Source organism: Bos indicus x Bos taurus, chromosome 20 (assembly GCF_003369695.1).
Source record: "Bos indicus x Bos taurus breed Angus x Brahman F1 hybrid chromosome 20, Bos_hybrid_MaternalHap_v2.0, whole genome shotgun sequence".
NCBI classification, from domain to species: domain Eukaryota; kingdom Metazoa; phylum Chordata; class Mammalia; order Artiodactyla; family Bovidae; genus Bos; species Bos indicus x Bos taurus.
This window is the reverse complement of record NC_040095.1, coordinates 38,309,938-38,325,922: the sequence shown is the minus strand read 5'-3', so window position 1 is coordinate 38,325,922 and position 15,985 is coordinate 38,309,938. Positions and strand designations below refer to the sequence as shown.

At 39.9% G+C, this 15,985-nt stretch overlaps 1 protein-coding gene across 1 annotated transcript in view; it reads left to right on the top strand.

Annotated features, from left to right (window-relative positions):
* SPEF2 (sperm flagellar 2) overlaps nucleotides 1-15,985 on the top strand; it is a 211,807-nt gene that overhangs the window by 43,181 nt on the left and 152,641 nt on the right. Inside the window, exons 8-9 of the mRNA XM_027520151.1 lie at nucleotides 3,258-3,445; nucleotides 8,854-9,022. Of these exons, the coding sequence (XP_027375952.1) occupies nucleotides 3,258-3,445; nucleotides 8,854-9,022 (357 nt within the window). The remainder of the gene's footprint in view (nucleotides 1-3,257; nucleotides 3,446-8,853; nucleotides 9,023-15,985) is intronic.

Here is a 15,985-nt window from a genome sequence, read left to right as displayed (position 1 = left end):
AGCTTGTCTTTACTGTCATAAACTATTCAGAAAACCAGGCTGTGCAGAAGAGAAAAGCTTACAGAAAACAGGAAGGCAATGCTTTATGTATAAATCAATATAAATTTGCTTTATAAACCATGCTGATCATGATTTCCACTGTGATATTCCATGAAAATGAATTGCAGCTTGTGTCAAAATTAGGCAATTTTAATTTTATTCCCCAGAGTCAGGAAACTGACCAGTGCTTTTGCCTTTGTAGAACAGATATAGCCGAAACGTTAGGAGGAGGGCAGGGAGCCATACCCCCTGTATTAGACCTGCATAATCTCAAGTGTCTTCAAGAGGTGAATTATCTGGAGGATTGTTTCATTTCTCTTCTTTGACAAGAGTAAACTTGAATGGATTCTGTGGCATTTGCTTACATGAGAAATAAGTGCCTATTTACTAAATATATTTTTTTCACAAGCCTAGTTAATTCTGTGCAGAATAGCAAAGCCCTAGTCTCTTGGAGCAGGACTGCTCTCACTGTGGTAAGCAGCATGACCTGTTCTCTCCTTACCTGACTTGAACTCACTTCAGATGATTGAGACACTTGGTCTCCCAGAGCCTCGGTGGTCAGAATTGTGAGGCTCTGAATCCCCTGAAAAAAAAAATTCACATCCCTTTCTCTTACATGATTACTTTTTCCCAAAGCTGAGGTATCTGCCTCCCCAGCACCCTTCTCTCTGAGATAACTTGTTTTCACAGTTTGAATGTATTACCTCTTGCAGTAGGAGTGCATGGTGCCTAAGTAGGGAGTGGGGAGGAAAGGAAGAAAGAGAGAGAGAATTTCATGTTTCTGACCATCAGGAGTTGGTTTTGCTTTTAAGTTAAATATGCTGATCTCTTTTTTGAAGGCAACTGGGCATCAATTCTATTTTAATTGAAACGGTTCCTGGTTTCAAATTTCAGTGCCACCTGCTATTATTATCAATAATTCATTGCAGTAATGTTTACCACTTGTGAGTATTCACTTTGAGTCCAGCACTGAGTTGTGTTCATCTCATGCATTATCATTCTCACAGCGTCATTGGCAGTGGACACTGCTCGTGTCTACATATCACACGTCAGGAAAATGAAACTTAGAAAGCTCAAAGTTGCACAGCTTGGTGGAGAAGCCAGAGCACAGTGACTCTCAGGGTCTAGACTCATCACCACTGAGATTTACTGCCTCCCACAGATTTCCTTTCTCCTTTTCCTTCTTTATTTAGGGCTGCAACCCACTTTGCTGTGATGGGACCGGAAATTGTGGTGGGTTTAGCATGGGGGAGGAGAAAGGGGTAGAAATAGCAGACTCTGAGGCTAAAAAAGAAGGAAGAAAGGCCTGGAAGGAAAGAGAGAGTGAGGAGAGAGGAAGGGAGGGAGGAGAACTGAGAGGAAGCTGCTTTGTTCCTGCAGAAGGAATTCCTGGGCTCCTGAGGTTTGAGTTCCATAGCATCCTAAATATTCCACATGCCTTCCAGGCTCTTTGTAGTATCAATAAACCCACCTCACAACACCATTTCACTGGCTCGCTCCATAAAGTCTCACCTAACTTCTCCTAGACTCTTGGATTTCTCTTCCCTTCACACTTTGAGAAGCATGCCGTAAGCATACTTACGCTTAAACCAGGTGCTTTCTCCATGACAACAGGGCCTATGAAGCAATACAGCAACAATAACAAGTACTAGTGTAATTCCTGAACTGCCAAATGTTCAGAATCTACCTTAGAGGTCACCTAAGCTAACTCCTTTCCCAGCAAAAATAAAGCAAACTAACAAAATAAAGCAGCAACAGCAAAACAAATGAAGCTCCCCTTTGATTCAGTGGACAGCAGCAGCCCATTGTCATGTATTTTGCCCCTTGTGACTAAGGTATTTGCTCTCACAGTTAATTTCTGTTCATGCCAAGTCTTTATACCATCCCGGCCTCACAGTAGAGAAATGGAGATGTAGGAGCTTTCAGTTTGGCCCAGGTCCCGTAGCTAGTGGGGCTTCCCAGGCGGTGCAGTGGTAAAGAATCTGCCTGCCAATGCAGGAGACACTGAAGGCGCGGGTTTGGTTCCTGGGTTGAGAAGATCACTTGGAGTAGGAAATGACACACCACCCCAATATTCTGGCCTGGAAAATCCCAGGGACAGAGAAGCCTGGGGAGCTACAATCCAGCAGCTGAGCACTCATGCCATGCCCGCAGCTAGGACTTGATCCCTGTACAAACTGAGGCTTGAATTCAACCACAGCTCCTCTAGGCCCACATTAACCACCACTGTACATTCATTGGGTTACCTTGGGAGGTAGGTTACACTGGGAGGCAGGTCTTGTTTCTGGAGCATGTCAGCACATGATTGAATTTCTCAAGGAGTTGGTATAACTATTTGAAAACATTTGGTTGTGCCAAGTTTGGCCTTTTACTTGGTATAAGGAAAGGGTTCCCTAAACAAAATAAGAATGCAAACCAAGCAGAGAGTGATGCCAAACCATTTAAATATTTTCTTACTTTCTATATAAATACATGTCTTTATGAATTTATCAATTTATTAAGGCTGTAACAGCAGAAGGCTTCATTGTCTAAACACATTTAACATTTGTTGGCAAATGTATGATATTCTCAAGCCAGTATAATCAGGGAATTTCCAAAGTATTTTCTAAGTATAAGTCAGTATTCCATAAGTCTCATGCTAAAAGACATTGGGCATTAGCCAGAGTAGATATGTTAGATTAATTTGTCTTCTGAAATGGGCACGAAGGGGCCGGCTATGCCTGGTGCCCTGCACAACTTGCCTGTTTCTCTGTGACCCCCAACTCTCTTTGCAGCCCATGAACTCAGGACTTCTTAAATACTTCAGATCTAATTTATCATTAATCCATGCAGAATACTTTTCTCTGCACTAGGTTTTGCTGATAACATAAGCTAAGGGTGAACTATTTCTAATAAATTGTCTTTACCATGATATTTAGTACTTAATGTATTAAGGAGAAAGTACTCTCTTATGATTTATCATTTTCCTGATATAAAAGGAGGTTTCATTCTATTTAGAGTTTTTTTTTTTTTGGTATTGAAATGATGACATTATTTTTACTGAATCACTGTCCAGTTATGGTGATTTATGGGAGAGGAGTTTGGGGGAAAATGGATACATGTATATGTATGACTGAATCCCTTTGCTGTTCATCTGAAACTGTCACAACATTGTTTGTTAATTGGCTGTACCCCAATACAAAATCAAATCTTTAAAATCTATGTCTTTTCCTTCTCAGGCTTTAGCCAGACAAGCCAAGATTGATTTTGAAGAACAAGCCCTCAGAGATAAGGAAATTCATGAGCAGATCGCCATAGAAAGAGCTCAAGCTCGTTACGAAAAGCATTACTCGATATGTGCAGAAATTTTGGGTCAGATACTTGATTTGTCCACTAAGGTGGCAGACTATCGATTGTTGACAAATAAGTAAGTGTTGTTTTTTTATAGTTAATACAATAGAGACACCAAAGAAAATGAGAAAAGAGTAAGATTGTGGCACTAAATTGATGAGTAAAGAGAGACAGTGATTATTCTTCAAAGACTAAGAAGTGGGGTCCAGAATACCTTGATTACAGACTTATTTCACCCAGTTACTAGCCTGATTTAATTTGTATTTATGTATTTTAACATTTAAACCTTGTGTCTAAATTCTCTATAATTTATAAAGATGACTATAATAATTTATTTAAGATATTAGGAACTTCCTAGAAGACTGAAATTAAAGTTTTTTGTTTTACTAATCAAAATCACTTTTCATTGCACATTCTTTCTAAAAGGAGTCGACCTATTTGTAAGGAAACATTTAACAGTAGAGAAAATATTAAGAATACACTGTATGCCAAAATCAGAACAAAAGGATAGGACTTCCCGGTTGTCTAGCTGTTAGGATTCTGGGCTTTCACTGGCATAGCCTGGATTAAATCCCTGCTTGGCGAACTGAGATCATGCAAGCCATTCAGCACTGCCAGATAAAGTAGAAAGTTAAAAACAAGGAATACGTTGAAACATAGTTATAGAGGTGTCAGTAGATAGCCAGTTCCTGCAACTGAGCTGCAAATTTTATCTGTGCTTCCAGGTGGAAAAAGCAAAAAGAGCAACACAGTTTGTCATATGATGTCTAATTTCCGTTTCTAGCTCTTTACAGAATACATCACTCTTCTTGGTTCTCAATTTAGAAAAATGGTTTTCTCTTGTGGCCCCAGCTAAGATACAAGTAGTGTAGTGGATCTGTGGAGAATGATCTCAGCAACAGCTTTTAAGCAAATATGGCATCTGGCTTCAGAGACCAATTTCTTGTGATGTCCTTTGCTGGAAGCTGAAGGGGAGTGCTATCACGGCAGATCTCAGCAAAACCAAAAGGATAAGGCACTCCACTTAAGTCTGTACACTTTTGATGTTATCCAGACTGAGATCTTCTTGAAAACCCACAGTGAAAAGAATGAAGGCCCCATGATATTCAGGGTCAATAGAAGATGGGGAGATAATCCCATCACCTCTGGACTTGACAGGAACTTTCTCCACTGCTCTCACCCTGACAGCCATGTTTCTGACATCAGTTCAGTTCAGTTGCTCCTTATCTGACTCTTTGTGACGCCATGGACTGCAGCACGCCAGGCTTCCCGGTCCATCACCAACTCTGGGAACTTGCTCAAACTCATATCCATTGAGTCGGTGATGCCATCCAACCATCTCATCCTCTGTCGTCCGCTTCTCCTCCTGCCTTCAATCTTTCCCAACATCAGGGTCTTTTTTTTTTTTTTTTTTAAACTTTACATAATTGTATTAGTTTTGCCAAATATCAAAATGAATCCGCCACAGGTATACATGTGTTCCCCATCCTGAACCCTCCTCCCTTCTCCCTCCCCATACCATCCCTCTGGGTCGTCCCAGTGCACTAGCCCCAAGCATCCAGTATCGTGCATCGAACCTGGACTGGCATCTCGTTTCATACATGATATTTTACATGTTTCAATGCCCTTCTCCCAAATCTTCCCACCCTCTACCTCTCCCATAGAGTCCATACGACTGTTCTATACATCAGTGTCTCTTTTGCTGTCTCGTACACAGGGTTATTGTTACCATCTTTCTAAATTCCATATATATGTGTTATTATACTGTATTGGTGTTTTAACATCAGGGTCTTTTCCAATGAGTCGGTTCTTCGCCTCAGGTGGCCAAAGTATTTGAGCATCAGCATTGGTCCTTCCAATGAATATTCAGGACCGATTTCCTTTACGATTGACTGATTTGATCTCCCCACAGTCCAAGGGACTCTCAAGAGTCTTCTCTAACACCACAGTTCAAAAGTATGTTTCTGACATAATGCTGTATAAAAACTACTAAATGCAATAACATAATGATGAAGACATTTGAAAATAAAACTATAATGGTACAAGATTGAGAAAAGAAAAGTAAGACTAAAAATTGAAAGGTGATACAATGCATTATGATGATAAAAATAGAGTAATAAGATAAAAACAGAGTAATAGAATAAAAAATAGAATATAGTAGAGTTAAATATAAAAACATAAAAAGATAATTCAGAGTGGGGGAAGTACAGCTTGGTTTCCCTAAGTAAAAGCTCATAATTCAAAATTAAAACGTAAACAGAAATCTTGTTCTACTGTGGGAAAATGGAGTGGATGCCCCTTTCCCTATTTCTCCCACTAAGTACAATGAAAAACCCTGGACATTGTGAATGAAACAAGCATAAGAAGGCTCTGAAGATGGAAGGAAGAAGTGGGACTGGCTGATGACCTCAGGACTCTGTAACGAGCTTCCTCAGTTCTTTCTCTTTTTGCCTCACACATCCCAGATTGGAACTGAATATTCTGGAAACAGAGATACTAATGGTGTAGACAAAAAATAGACCCAACAAGAACCTGCTGTCTCTAGTCAGTTAAGGAGCAGCCTAGCAAGATGAAAAACTTTCAGACGATAACCAGTCTTTTCCAACTATCACATGCAAGAAAAATGTAGTCCCACTTCCACCTCGGCCAGCAAAGGCAAGGAGGGAGCCTGTCTTCCACCCTCACAAGACTATAATAAGGGACCCCATCACCCCCACCAGGGTACAATCCCAGAGGCCAGGTAGGAAGCATGGACTTCCACCCCTACCAGGCACAACTGACCACTGCTCCCTCCCCATGAAGGTCATGTTAGAGGAGCCAAGGGAGGTTCAGGACGTTCACCATCACCTGGTGGTCACAAGGCCACCCCCACTGTGGTAGAGACCTTGTGAGGGGACAGAACTGCCACCTCCTTCATCAGCAACAAAGATGCCCTTCCCTCAGGTGATGAGGAAGTCCACATGGGGACTTTTGTCCACACTGGTCAGTAACATGATGGCCCCTTCTCCTTCCCTTGCTCAAGCAATGTCAGAAAAAAACAGCTAGAACAGAAGGCTTATTCACGATCCAGAGTGTCATAGCATGATCCAAAAATGTGCAGACTTCAATAAAAAGAAAAGCCGTGCATCATACCAAAAACCAGGGAGAGTTCAAACTGAATGTAAAAACGAAATATATAAAATGAAATTTCCAGAGTTATTAATAGCATAAGTTTTTAAGGGGCCTTTACTTTGAAATTTTGTGTCTAAAAAGCAATATAGAAGTGCTTATATATGGGTTGAATTGTTCCCCTGCCCCAGAAAGCTATATTAAAAATTCTACCCGCCCCATATCCCAGAGTGTAACATTGTTTGGAGATAGTCTTCACTGATTATTTAAGATCAGGTCATACCCATGGAAGGTGGGGCCCTGATTAAAGATGCCTGGTGTCCTTATAAGAAATAGAAAAGATGCATATAGAGAGAACACCTTGTGATCACATCAGGAGAGAATCACACAGCTGCCAGTCAGAGAATGCCACCCGTGGTAGAGACTGGAAAGGAGACTGTGAGAAGCGGGTTTCTCACATACCTGCTCCATGAACGCCTCTGTTGGGTGAGGCTGTGGAGATAGTCTCATCCATGCTGGCTGGGGGCTAGCATGAAAGGAGCTAGACGGTAATCACCTGTCCTAGGGGCAACGTTGAGTTTTCTTTTCACCCATAGAAGGATTATTTCTGTGTCAAATAGGTGACCTAAAAATCCCCTTACAGAGCACAAACTTAACTAGTAAGGTGAGGACTTCCTGTGTGCATTGTTTTTGACTATCATAATATTTTGTAGAGTCGTATACTAGTCTGACTTCTGTTACTCTCTAAATCCTACTTTGTGAAAATTAATATTGAGAGAACATTGATTATATGAAGTCATTTTTATTTTAATGAAAAATACACAAAATTTTAAAATTTCAGGAGCATTAATATCAAACTTTGAAGGGGTCATTTGCTTTTAAGTGTCTTTTACTTGCAAGTCAATACAGTGTTTACACATATATGTTAAGATCTTTTTAGTCTCTACTACTAACTGTCAAGATAACGTTATTCTCTCTGTAGTTTCCTAAACAAGATGTTATCAACATTTTTTTTTTTCCAAGAGCACAGGGATATTTTTGGTATCAGACTTCTTACATGAACTGACTTTTGTTAAGACTTAACAAAATTATCAATATTCAGATAAGAGAATATTGATTCAGTAATTGCCACATTAAGTTTTTGACAATATATAAGTTGTTAGTCATTTCCTTCAATGCAGGAGCCCATGCCATTTTAATAATTCTTATGTTAGAATTTTTCTGTGCCTGAGTATATTAGTTTAAAAACTTCATATCTCTGTAATCTCTAATAAATATAAATATTTTATTAATGGAAAACAAAATATATTTGAGGTTTGCATTTAATGAAAAACTACTGTTGTGGATAAAAATACACAACATAAAATTTACCATTTTAACCTTTTTTAAGTGACTTCCAACCCTTTCAAAGTTCACTAGCATTGGGTACGGTCACACTGTTGTGCAACCATTCCCATCATCCATCTCCAGAACTTTTTCATCATCCCAAACTGAAGTGATGTACCCATTACATAATAACTCCCCATTCCCCTTCCCTCCAGCCCCTTGTAACCTCTGTTCTGTTCTCCGTTTCTATGAATCTGTCTATTTTAGGTACCACATATTAGTAAAATCATATTTGTCCTTTTGTATCTGGCTTATTTCATTTTAGTATGATGTCTTCAAGGTTTATGCATGTTGTAGCATGTCTCACGATGAAATACAGCTTTTTAGGTTGTAATTTCAAGCTCTAGTCCCACTATTTTTAGAGAAATGCATCTGAGTTATGTTAGGCTCTTTCCTTCTTTTGCACATTTTGTTCCTCTTGGAACTATTTTTTGATTACTCTGTCCTGACTACCTCCAAGTCATTCATCTGACTTAAATAGAAAAAGTACTGAAAAATAATTGCAAAGGTTACCAGATGTTCAGTGACAATAAAAGCCACCATACCTTGGATTTTTCTGTTACAATTACTTGCAAATATGCAAACTAGTTATCATATTAAAGGGGCCTTGGAAAGTATTTAGTCTATTTTGCAAAAGAGGACACTGATATTGGAACAGTTAAATGATATTCAAAGCTTGTACAGCCATTTAGTATCACAGCTGGAAATCAAAGAACCTAAGTTTTATGATTAGTGGTCATTATTTTTAGATATAGTGTGCTTTTAGTGCACAGTCAAAGCAAGTTTGGCTTTAGGTAACATTCATTCATTCATACTACTAAGTTTCAGCCATTTTACTGGCTGTTAGGAATGTCATAGTAAGTGGAACCTCTGGCCTCAAATAGCAGACCCTGGGAAATGAACATGGTAATAGAAAGGCTAAGATTTAAGATGTGTATTTAACTAACCATTGATTTATCTCAACCTTTTTTTTTTCCTTTGTTGCTGTAGCCTGATCCCATATAAGTTGATGCATGATTGGAAGGAACTGTTTTTTCATGGAAAACCCATATATGAGCAAGCCTCTCTTAGACATTTACCAACTAAGCTCTCTGCAGAACACCTTATAGAACTGGAGAAAAGGAACTTGCTAGATAACAATGATTATGAAGAATATAAGGTACCTATCAATGTGGAATAATTAAAGAGCATGCAACATAATAAATGCCATTGCTTTAGCATTAATTTTGTGATATTATTTCTCTTCATCTCTATTAAATAAAATGGGGTGTTTTGTGTTCCCTTAGTTTAATTTGTATTTATAGTAATAACTTAAATGCCTAGCCTATTCATAATCCATTATCTATTACTTCCAGTAATATTGGAGAGTGGTCTGAAATAAAACTAAGCATAATGCAATAGGTGGATTTCAGAAGTTTGAAGTTTTTAATTTATTCATTAGCAGTTTTCTTTGTGTGAGCTATCTACCTTTGCTTCAAAACCCCTGGTTAAATGTGTTTTCCTAGTAATTTGTCTACATAGCATATTGCTTTTAGAGGAAAATAAGAGGGGAGAAGATCTGAGTTTTTGAGTGACATAGATGCATTTTTATTCAATAATTTGATTCAGTGGTTTTTTTTTTTATTATTTTAATATGGGTGCCAGCTGTGCTTCTTAAAAGAGCTGCTGAAAGACCATTGGGATAAACCAGACTGAGATCTCATTCCTGGCACTGCCAACTGCTAACTATGAGGCCTTAAGTGCTAAGAGTCTTGATTTCATATCTGGTATATTAAATGGGGATACCAATATGACTGCCTTATTGTGTTGTTGCGAAACTTGTTTAAGAGAATATGTGTTAAACACTTAGCCAAGTACAATACATGTTGAATGCACATGCTGCTGCTGCTGCTAAGTCGCTTCAGTCGTGTCCGACTCTGTGCCACCCCATAGACGGAAGCCCACCAGGGTCCCCCGTCCCTGGGATTCTCCAGGCAAGAACACTGGAGTGGGTTGCCATTTCCTTCTCCAGTGCATGAAAGTGAAAAGTGAAAGTGAAGTCGCTCAGTCGTGTCCGACTCTGTGTGACCCCATGGACTGCAGCCCACCAGGCTCCTCCGTCCATGGGATTTGCCAGGCAAGAGTACTGGAGTAGGGTACCATTGCCTTCTCCGTGAAAGCACATAATATGTACTAATTTCTTTCCTGACCACCCTGCCCTCCCTATCCCACTTCATCTCACCTTTAGCAGGAAAGATGTGAAACAAATAGCTATGGGATAGAAGTTCTGGAGAAATATGATTGAATGAGTTTTAGAAGGGTAGTAAGTACAATATGGAAAAAAAAGATAATTTGACCCAATCATTTCCTGATATTTAGCAAATACTCAATGTTTATTGAAAGAAGGCACAAATAAAATGAATGAGTGACAATAAACAGGGCAAAGTGTAAAATAACACTAATATGAAAATATTAAAAGAAGATAAGCGTTTTATAAAGAGAGAGACTTTGTTGTTATTATGAGAAACTAAATGTATATCATATTTTAATTGGGTAAGTCTATATATACATCTCACTAAAATAATTGCTTATTAAGGATTGACCAGAACCTCATAGGATATATGTTCATATTTATTTGCATGGTCATAGAATTTTGGCACCCCACTCCAGTACTCTTGCCTGGAAAATCCCACGGACGGAGGAGCCTGGAAGGCTGCAGTCCATGGGGTCGCTGAGGGTCAGACACGACTGAGCGACTTCACTTTCGCTTTTCGCTTTCATGCATTGGAGAAGGAAATGGCAACCCACTCCAGTGTCCTTGCCTTGAGAATCCCAGGGACGGGGGAGCCTGGTGGGCTGCCGTCTATGGGGTCGCACAGAGTCGGACATGACTGAAGCGACTTAGCAGCAGCAGAATATTCTAGATCTAGTATGTCAACCTAAAATACAATGCTCCCTAATAAAATTCTTTGACATTCTCAACCTATGTGAAGGTATTTATTTCCATTGTAGATTCAAAGTCATTTTATTTGACAGATTTTGCTGACTCATGAAATACTTCTTTCTGAATTATTTCTTAACCAGATCTATCTTGTTGCTTTCATAAATCAAGAGACCTGGTAGTCTTCAGCTTAGCAAAAACTTGTCTTTTTAACTTTTTTTCTTGTTTGGGAAATTGTTACCACAGGAACATGCTTGTCTTAGCCACATCCTGAAGCAGCTGGTACATTTCTTTTGCAGCAAATTATAAACATTTTTTAGGAGTATGTGAACGTCTGATAATGCAATGTATTTTGTTTCTGGATTTTGCTGTTGTCCTGGAAGTGAATATTACCTTAGAATATCTGATACGTGTTTATATACTGTGTTCCTTTTGACTTTGTGATAGAAACTATACCATATACGGGTGTTAACGGATGTATTGTAAACAGTCCTTTATTATTCCCTATTATTAGAACTTTCATTTCTTCAGATACTTGTTAAATGTTTTGCATTTAAGTAAAAAATAAATGTCTCAACTTTGAAAATACATTATCTGGCTTAAATCAGTTCAGTTCAATTCAGCTGCTCAGTCATGTCTGACTCTTTGTGACCCCATGGACTGCAGCACTCCAGGCTTCCCTGTCCATCACCAACTCCCAGAGCTTGCTCAAACTCATGTCCATCAAGTCAGTGATGCCATCCAACCATCTTATCCTCTGGCTTAAATAGTCTTTCACAAGAGACAGGGGATCAACACATGTGGCTTAATAAACATGGAACAGTTTTAGCAAAGTGCTAACTTTGCTCAGAATTTTTAATCCTTCAGCCAAATGCATAGCTTAAAAATTGATCTTCAAAAAGTTTACATTCTTAGCATATTTTATTAGTGCCTATAATCCACCATCCATCCATCCAATACCTTGGCCACCTAATTCGAAGAGCCAACTTATTGGAAAAGACCTTGAGTCTGGGAAAGATGGAGTGCAGGAGGGGAAGGGGGTGACAGAGGATGAGATGGTTGGATGGCATCACCAACTCAATGGACATGAGTTTGAGCAAACTCTGGGAGATTGTAAAGGACAGGGAAGTCTGGCATGCTATAGTCCATGAGGTTTCAAAGAATCAGACACAGCTAGCAACTGAACACCAGTATCTACCATCTGTATAGAACTGATGCTTCCTGGTTTTGAGATCATACTTTTAAAACTTGGTTAGAGAAAGCTATCATGTTTTTTAAAAAATGTAAATATTGAACCTAGAAACTAACATAAGAACAATTTTTTGCTCATGTCCATGTCATATATAGCCACCAAAAATTTGACTCCTTTTTCCTCACATTATTTCCCAATCATCATACTCTCTTCTTAGAATGGCTACATGTGAGAGAACTCTGGACCAGGAATGGTGTGGCCAAAAATATAATTTATCTCTCCTAAGAGGGAGGCAGAAGCCTCCTCATAGAGCCATACCCTACTGGGATTCCCAAGCAACCACTACAGGATAAGAAACAGTTGTTTAATGGAAAGTGGGGAGGAGTCCAAAATCCTATGGACCATGAACAACAGGCTAAGCCAAGAGCGCAACTGCTCCAGTTCAGTTGACAGCACGGCCCTCACACAGCAGCCACTGGTTCTCAGTTATTCGGTGGACTACTGTTGGTAAACCCCAAACTCCCCCAAATGCAAATCCCTTCCATGCTTCTTACAGGCAAAGGACTCACAGGTCCATAGTATTTCATTTTAACATAAGCTGCTTATTAGCAATTAGCTACTGAATGAGTTTGAGTTACTATAACTGGGTATTCAAACTAAATTTAGCTCATGGCCATGGTTTCCTGCTGATGCAGATATTTCTAAGAAGTCCCTACCACAAAGCACTTGGCAATTTGAGGGCTCTACTGTGCATGCCCAAGAGCAAGGTGTAATTGGAATTCCTACAATTTGGAAGGAGGATATTTTGTGTCCAGCACAGCATCCGTGTTGTCTGATGCTGGTCATAGTTTTTCATTGCTGTTATTTTTGTTTTCAATGAAAATTGCTATTTAATGATCTCTTGAGTTTGCTGTAGTTGTTAGGTTAACCCTACAATGTGTGTTGTAATGAATGTTTTTATCAGCAACACTTTGACTCATGATTTACATTAACTAGACTTTAAGATGTAGCTGTATATGTTAGGGTTTAACATTCATATTCTTGTCACTACTGCAGATATATCCCCAAATTTATTTATACAATAGAACTTATTATCACTGGATTTTTTTTTCCCACTTGGAAATAGGGTTGTGGGACTAAATGAGCCATGGGGAGGTCTGTCTTCCTATATAAGTTTCATCTGACTTATCTGGCCCAAAGGCACTATCCAAATACTAACTTCTTCTTACTCTCCAACTCCAGCCTTTGTTGTTTATCCAGTGGCTCTTTAGATTTGGCATTTGACAGCGGACTCTCCAGCCTAGCTCTTGTGTGGCTCTCTGACTTCCCAGTGAACAACCCAAATTTTTATGGTTTAGTATTTAATCAGGCTTCCCTGATAGCTCAGTTGGTAAAGAATCCTCCTGCAATACAGGAGAGCCCAGTTCAATTCCTGGGTTGGGAAGATCCGCTGGAAAAGGGATAGGCTACCCACTCCAGTGCTCTTGGGCTTCCCTTGTGGCTCAGCTGGTAAAGAATCCACTTGCAATGTGGGAAACCGGGATTCAATCCTTCGGTTGGGAAGATCCCCTAGAGAAGGGAAAGGCTACCCACTCCAGTATTCTGGCCTGGAGAATTCCATGAACTGTATGGTCCTTGGGGTCACAAAGAGTAGAACCCAACTGAGTGAATTTGTTCCTGTGAGCTGAATATCAGTTTGAAGCCTGTGTTACTCAGGAGGTGTTGCTGGATAACTGACTGAAGTAAAGTGATAGATTTTAGTAGATGAGTCTTAAGGTCATGTGAAGAGGTCTTTTTTTTTTAATTGTGGTTGCTGTGTTGTTTGAGTGTGTATGTTTAAAGATATGCATTGTATTAGCTCAGGCTACCAAAAGAAAATACTGTAGACTTTGTGGCTTCAACAACAGGGATTTATTTCTCATAGTTCTGGGAAATCCAAGACCAAAATTCCAGCTGATTTGATTTCCTGATGAGAACGCTCTTTCTGAATTTCTGACGGCCACCTTCTTGTCATGTCCTCACATAGAGGAGACATAAAGAGAACTTTGATCTCTCTTCTTCTTCTTCTTCAAAGGACCCTAATCCTGTCACGGAGCCTCCACCCTTATCAGTTCAGTTCAGTTGCTCAGTCGTGTCCAACTCTTTGTGACCCCATGAATCGCAGCACACCAGGCCTCCCTGTCCATCACCAACTCCCGAAGTTCACCCAAACTCATGTCCATCGAGTCAGTGATGCTATCCAGCCATCTCATCCTCTGTTGTCCCCTTCTCCTCCTGCCCCCAATCCCTCCCAGCATCAGAGTCTTTTCCAATGAGTCAACTCTTCGCATGAGGTGGCCAAATTATTGGAGTTTCAGCTTCAGCATCAGTCCCTCCAATGATCACCCAGAACTGATCTCCTTTAGAATGGACTGGTTGGATCTCCTTGCAGTCCAAGGCACTCTCAAGAGCCTTCTCAAACACCACACTTCAAAAGCATCAAATCTTCAGTGCTCAGCTTTCTTCACAGTCCAACTCTCACATCCATACGTGACCACTGGAAAAACCATAGCCTTGACTAGACAGACCTTTGTTGGCAGAATAATGTCTCTGCTTTTCAATATGCTATCTAGGTTGGTCATAACTTTCCAAGGAGTAAGCGTCTTTTGATTTCATGGCTGCAATCACCATTTGCAGTGATTTTGGAGCCCCCCAAAATAAAGTCTGACACTGTTTCCACTGTTTCCCCATCTATTTCCCATGAAGTGACGGGACCAGATGCCATGATCTTAGTTTTCTGAATGTTGAGTTTTAAGCCAACTTTTGCACTCTCCTCTTTAACCTCATCTAAATCTAACTGCCACCCAAAGGCCCCACCTCCAAATACCATTACAGTGGAGAGACACAACATATGAATTTTGGAGAGACAGAATTCAGTCCATTACATATGTGTTTATTCAAGACACTTATAAAATGTCTCAAAGCGCAAACTTACTAGTTAAGTAAAGAATCCCTGGTTTCTCTGTGGGAGAGGGAGAGGGTGGGAAGATTTGGGAGAATGGCATTGAAACATGTAAAATATCATGTAAGAAACGAGTTGCCAGTCCAGGTTCGATGCATGATACTGGATGCTTGGGGCTAGTGCACTGGGACGACCCAGAGGGATGGTATGGGGAGGGAGGAGGGAGGAGGGTTCAGGATGGGGAACACGTGTATACCTGTGGTGGATTCATTTTGATATTTGGCAAAACTAATTAAAAAAAAAAAAAAAAAAGAATCCCTGGTTTCAAATGAAATTGTTTCATGGCCTCTTTTGTGCCCTTCTGGGAAATAAGTCTTAATGACTTACCTTCTGACTATGAAATTATGATGGTTTTATCTTTTAGTTTCAAACATGCAAGAATATATGTGACTGTTAAGTAGGTAGAGTAAATAGTTGCTTATATGATGGGAGGGGAGATTTTCTGCCGGGGCATTGTGCTCTAACAATTCTGCCAGCCTTTGTACCTGATGCCCCATATTATCATGTGTGCTGAAGACAAGAATGGATGCATCAGAGGAACCTGCTAAAATACAAACATTTCCCAAAGTAGATAACCAGAATCATGATCCACCTCTAAAATAGGAGCCAAGAAGGAAGCTTGTTACTGAACAGAATGTTCTCATGTTTGCCGTATGCATTTCATAGCTGTAATGTTCTTTTGTCTTTGCTTAAATTTTTGCCTCCAACTACCTAAGTGAAGTGTAAGTTGCTCAGTTGTGTCCAACTCCTTGCAACCCCATGTACTGTACAGACTGTGGAATTCTCCAGGCTAGAATACTGGAGTGGGTAGCCTTTCCTTTCTCCAGTGGATCTTCCTGACCCAGGAATCAAAACTGGGTCTCCTGCATTGCAGGCAGATTCTTTACCAAATGAGCTATCAAGAAAGCCCAACTCTCTAAATTTCTCTTCAAATGGTAAGGCTTTCTAGACTAGGCTTCATCATGTAGCTGTGTCCTGGTAGAATCACAATTATGCCCTAGAATACTCA